The following is a 6000-nucleotide window of genomic DNA, read 5'->3' as shown; positions in this document are numbered from 1 at the left end:
CAACCTCAGTCAAATTCAAGAGAGCTCAGGTTACAGAGACACCACAGAAGCTCAAGGCAATAATAATATAGCTATATAATCTATAATGAATTATTAAAACTTTTGACTGCACCGATGCCTTCACTACCTACTTCAGAGACAGCTGGGCTGTTGCAGCCTACAATGACTAAGATAACAACTTGGTTTATGGAACAAAAACAGTCACTGAAACGGAGTTATCAGCTTTGGAATACAATGACAAGGGTTATAATGATGCTTGAGTCTCAGTGGAATGCATTTTTTCAGGTTTTAGTGGCAGCTTCACACAAATGAGTAATGTGGAAAACCAGAGTCACAAAACAGAAAGACACATTCATTCTTAAGAAAATTGTGTAATAATTATCTGCATCAAAATGGTAGTGTGACATTACTTACAATCAAAAAATATTAGGGCTCTTAATCAGTTTGCTACAAAAAATATATTCTAGGCTTATGCTAAAATACCCAGCAATCTGACAGAGTACCAAACATTTCCTTGTGTGATCTAAATAGCAGCCAACCCCAGTTACAACAGGCCCACAGGTAAAGTCATATTCACTATATATTAAAATAATTTCACTAAAATAGCTTACAGTTACATTCCTACATTACATAATTAATTGCTGGCGTAAAAAAAGAAGTTTACACAAAAAACTATTAAAAACCAAACCCCATAGTGAAGCTGCTCCCCCCCCCAAACAGAACAGCATTGTGAGTTCCACAGTAGTGCAGATGTACCTGTGGTCTGTCTACCTTAAGGAGGACGGGCAGGGCATTAACTTAAAAAACGAGTCAAAACAATATTCCAAACCTAACATGATGACAGAAACACAATTACATTTTTGCATTATTTTGTTCCCATATGGGACATCACTGACAATGTTCCCGTAATCAGTCATCTGAATATCATGGAAGATAATTTATGTCAAGAAGAACTTCCAACTTGTACAATTTAAGACATAATGTTAAAGTTGTGACCAAAGTTAAAGAACAGCTAGTAAAACTGAATTGGGTCTACTTTCATACATGTACTCTAGTTCTGAAATGTTCTGGAGATGTTTCAGAGCGGTGGCATGTGGGAACGCAGATGTTTGCTGCAAACAGATGTTCCACCCAGGTCCCTTCTAAAATCTCCAGAATTTCAGTGGGTGACAAAATATATGTTCTAAAGTTTTGAAATTCTCTGTGTAAAAATGTGACTCATTTTAATACAAATTTACACCACCATCTGAAAATGATCATGTTCAAATGTATGAATCAGATAAAAAGGGTGAAACGAGCAGAGAAATTATTTTTCCTTTAAACTTAATGTTAATAACATCTTAAAAGCTAAGTTATTCTGTTAGGATCTTTTCTTTATATCTCAAAATTTGGATTCAGTGGAATTTGATGGACTCATCCCCCACATTTCTTCCAGCTTTATGTTCCAGCCGGTGAGAAGCCCAGCAGAGGATGTTCTTTGTTTACATGCTGGTGGTGATAAAGGCTTTCAGAATGTATGTATTCATTCAAACTACTTAAACATGTGGGTTCTGTGGTAGCTGCAAACGGCTGGTTTGATAGATTCTGACACTGATCATATTTCAAGAATGTTCTTCATGTAGCTTTGGATTAAATGGTTATGACCACGCTGAAGTGACAGTGTGTGGTCCTTAGGCACAGGCGGTGTTTCCTTATTTAACCTCTTTTGTGCTGTCAGTGATTCTTTAAACAGTCTTATAGTGCTCAGAGAACACCACTACCAAGAGTCCTTTGGTGTCTCTCTATGAATGAGTGGGGGTCAGTAGTGGCTGTGTTAGCTGAGCAAGAGGGGTGTGCTGCTGCAGGAGTCAAGTACACTTCATACATGTCAGATCTCTCTGAGAAGAGAACAGAAAAGAGAAAGATATTATTTCATAATATGTAAATCAACCATTGAGTAATTATACCAAAGAAAAAATAAATAAATCGATCATTACCTCAGTCTCACATGCATTACTGAGAGATGCCTCTCAAGCTACAGCGCTCTTCACATTATTCTCCAGGAATGACCTGCGGCAAACAGAAAACATCAGCACAACACCCCCCATCATCAGACCTCTTACAAGTTCAATGATCAGCAATAAGCCATATTATGATAAGAATTATAATTTCTCTCAGTATTCAGAAAAAGATTAAACAGGAACTACAGAATTGGAGATGTTTCCACTATTTTTTCACGCTTCACAGCACCATAATCAATAATGAGAGTATATTTGGTTTCCCACTTTGTAGTTTGCTTTTTTACTGGCAGCAATCTGTCCTCCAAGACATGGCTGTTACATGGTCTGAACATCCAACCATTTTTGTTACATTTTATCTATGTTTTGAAGAAACCACAAAGGTGGTGTTTTTATTATGAGAAGCCCATATTTGCTAAATGTTCTCAAGTAAATCTAAGTTCAGAGAGGCTGTTGGAGATTTGCCTGTAAGAACCTGTTTAAGTAAATATGTAAGTGAGTATATTTGTCAGACGTTACACAGATCAAGATTTACAGTTCTAAGTGTAAACTGTTTGTAAAAATGTATGCATATCTTAATAAAACTGTATCATTTTCATCATGAGTGAGCTTCAACCAATCTGATCAACACAGAAATACCAGTGAATCCAGCTGGTAAATTTAACTTTTGGAGAAGGTAGTGGATGCATGAGACTAAATGTCTTTTAAAGTTAACTATGATGTGATGGAAATCAAGTCTGACTGATCACTGATCATGTCATGGTAACACAGGGAAAAGGGACGGACCATCAACAGACTATATTGCCTAAAGTTGCTGAAATAGCACCACATAGACCATACTGTACTGTAGCTCCTGTAAGCGAGTAAAAGTTGATATAATGATCTCAACAGTTGTGTCATACTTTCAGAGAACAAAATTCAAAATAGGGACAAATTCACTTATATTTTCTAGGCTACAGAAAAAATTCACCTGCTAGGAGTGCTGGTACCTTGGACAGACAAATAGCTTTAATTAGCTGGCCCAAGAATAATCCAGTCTGATTATTGAATTATTATTATTATCTGGCCAATCTTCATGTTAGGGAATATGTGGTGGAAAGAAATAATACCAAACTCCTGGGACTTGGCTTGTCACGATCACGAACAGTGACGATTGGCTAAGTGCATATTAGTGCATAGCAGTAAAGTTGACTAACTAATTAGTCTGTGTAATCCCTACTAAGGGGCCGCATGGTGGTGTAGTGGTTAGCACCACTGCCTCACAGCACAGCAAGAGGGTTCCTCGTTTGAATCCCAGCTGGGGCCTTTCTGTGTGGAGTTTGTATGTTCTCCCTGTGGATATGTGGGCACACTCCAAGTATTCTGGCATCCTCCTACTGCCCAAAAACTAACTAAATTGTCCCTTGGAGTGAGTGTGAGTGTGTATAGTTGTTTGTCTCTGCGTGGCCTTGTGATGGACTGCTCTCCCCCCTCTCGCCCCAATGACAGCTGGGATAGGTTTCAGCCCTCTGTGACTCTAACTTTAAGCGAGATGCCAGATAGAAGAGCAGATACCGGTTCTTCAACTATAAAAGTTTTCACTGCTTTGCTCCAATTTCATTGATAAAAATATAATGGATGTTTTAGCAGCATTTACCCCAAACTTTTTAGGAGCTGTCTGTCACTACCAGCAGTGGTCAGTTTAGGACAGCTGATTGGTCCAAACTATGACGCTCTCGCCACAAATACATAGACAAAATGCATTCTGTCAGTTGTGAAAACTGTCCAAAAGCAGATGACAATAAGCTTGAGATAGATGTATGGCTGATACTTACACCTGGTCTCCTTCAAGTGACTTCTGAATCTCTTGAAGAACTTCTGCAAGATAAAACAATATGACTGTAACTAACCAGTGTTTTTGGCACAACATTTTCTAGAAAAGATCTGCAGCAGCAGCTCAGTCACAAAGAGGAAACTGTTTGGGGAAATAAACAAATCAGACTGGAGGTGCTGATGTGGGTGTGTCTGATGACAAAGGGAGCAAAAAGCTAACATACAGGTTAAAAAAGGCAGCACATTATGCAAATTAAAGCTGAAGCCAAACTATAATAGATGGGTCCACACAAAGCAGCCTGCTGTATAACTTTTCAGCTACATGTTTCATAACATTCTTTCCTCCGTTTCTCTTGAGTACTCACTCTCGTCATTCAGCAAAGCATGTTCCATAACACGTCTAGCTGCACTTTCTGGAACACACAGGCAGCAGGCAGAGGACACATATCAATACAGACAGCCACAAACAAGGTGTGCGTCAAAAGACAGGCAAGCACATCAGCACAAGCACAACATCAAACAGAACACTGCATATGAACATGTAGTGTTCCCTTAGCCAAATGCACATGCATATTTGGGTATGATGCGGTCTTTCACTATACTCGTTTAGGCCCTCAGAGACATTTTACCTGCGTCCTCACTGTCTTGTGTGCTCCTTGGAGAAAAAAGAAGACAAAACCTTGTGAATTCTTGAGTAAACTCATTCCTAAATAAGATGAATATAAGGAAAATGTGTATACCTGGCAGCAGATGAAGGTCCACCATACTGTGGTTGATGCTGGTCGAATGAGCCTGAATGAAGAGGTGGCTCCACAAGACAGCGAGGCTCCACCAAACAGCGAGTAGACAGAGAAAAGCGTTCAAACTCAGATGGGGAGATCAGGTAGAACCCTGAGGGACAACAACGGGTTCTTATTAAGATGTGGGATCAAAATGACTCTTTTCTGGAGGAAGAAACTGACTCAGAAAGTTAGGGGATTGAACTTTATGGTATCGAGTGAATTCCAAAACCTGAAAAGGTCTTCCTTTTTGAAAGACCAGCTCCTTTACAAACACTTCATTGTTATGGTTTCAAAAATACTGGAGAACAGCATAAACAAACCAAAGTCTAGGTGGTTACAGAAACTGATTGATACCAGCCAATAGTTCAAGTGATACATTTTCAAGGAAAATTCTTTTGAGTAAAGGTTCAGAGTCCTTAAGAGCACAAATGCATAAAGAGTGTAGTTGTATTTTTACCCTGGCCGTGCTTGGTGAAGACACAGGAGGCGATGCCGCTGACATCCTCTCGGCGGATGCAGGGGTATTGAACCTGCATCTTGACATGCGGCAGTGACACTACATGAACGTCGCCTTGATTGGTCAGAACAACCAGGCCACTCTCACCATAGTCCTCTGTGCGACTGCTGCCAAACCAGGCCACACCTACTCTCCGTACTCTGGAGCCATCAATAGCAGTCAGCTTCAGCTTCATCTTAGCACTCACTTTTGGCAGGGTGAAAACCTGAACACACATCAACATCTCTGTTACAAGGTTTGGAGAACAAAACCTGACAGCTGCTCCCATCTACCACCGACTTGTTTAACACAACATAAAATTCTTATGGCAAAATGAAAACTATACTTCTAAAACAACTTGCAGAGTTATACACACTGATGATGCAGGCTGTCTTATGACAACCAGCTACACTCTTAGCATAACACTGTTCAGCAAGCTAAAAAGTTGTGCCTCCAGCCAACACAGCTATGTTTCACAGCACTGATCAGCACATCATCAAATAAAAGAAAACAGCAATGGAGGTACATCACATCAGCTGTCGGTGGTGTGTCATGCATACTATAGAAATATCTAGGATACTTTAATCAAATAATCTTCTAATTACTTCTCAGCCAATTGTTAAATAAACATTTTTGAAAATGAACATGTTTCAGAAGCATATTCTAGCCTGCATAATATTTACGTTTGATCCTTTGGCAAGCGTCAGATGTTTATAGTTACTCCTCTGCCTCCTTTAGTGATAATGGTACATGTAACAACTGTAGTCTTTTTGTAGTTAAGGAAAAGCGTAAATACGGTAAAATAGTTATTCACGTCGGCGGGAATGACACCCGGTTACGCCAATCGGAGGTCACTAAAATTAATGTTGCATCGGTGTGTAATTTTGCCAAAACAATGTCGGACTCCGTAGTT

At 39.5% G+C, this 6000-nt stretch overlaps 1 protein-coding gene across 2 annotated transcripts in view; it reads right to left on the bottom strand.

The window, feature by feature from the left end:
• Nucleotides 1–355: 355 nt before the first annotated feature.
• The window catches only part of llgl2 (LLGL scribble cell polarity complex component 2), a 42652-nt gene continuing 37007 nt past the window's right edge, over nucleotides 356–6000 (bottom strand). Inside the window, exons 21-27 of one of the 2 annotated variants that reach the window (XM_072373993.1) lie at nucleotides 5049–5313; nucleotides 4550–4700; nucleotides 4439–4464; nucleotides 4175–4222; nucleotides 3812–3854; nucleotides 1977–2049; nucleotides 356–1877 (exon numbers count right to left, since the gene is read on the bottom strand). In XM_072373993.1, the coding sequence (XP_072230094.1) occupies nucleotides 2010–2049; nucleotides 3812–3854; nucleotides 4175–4222; nucleotides 4439–4464; nucleotides 4550–4700; nucleotides 5049–5313 (573 nt within the window). In that variant the 3' untranslated portion in view covers nucleotides 356–1877; nucleotides 1977–2009. The remainder of the gene's footprint in view (nucleotides 1878–1976; nucleotides 2050–3811; nucleotides 3855–4174; nucleotides 4223–4438; nucleotides 4465–4549; nucleotides 4701–5048; nucleotides 5314–6000) is intronic. The other variant, XM_072373992.1, reaches the window with a different exon arrangement.

The sequence above is a fragment of the Leuresthes tenuis genome, unplaced genomic scaffold, assembly GCF_036924035.1.
Source record: "Leuresthes tenuis unplaced genomic scaffold, fLeuTen1.0.hap1 SCAF_20, whole genome shotgun sequence".
Taxonomy (NCBI): Eukaryota; Metazoa; Chordata; class Actinopteri; order Atheriniformes; family Atherinopsidae; genus Leuresthes; species Leuresthes tenuis.
This window is presented reverse-complemented; position numbering and strand designations above follow the sequence as displayed.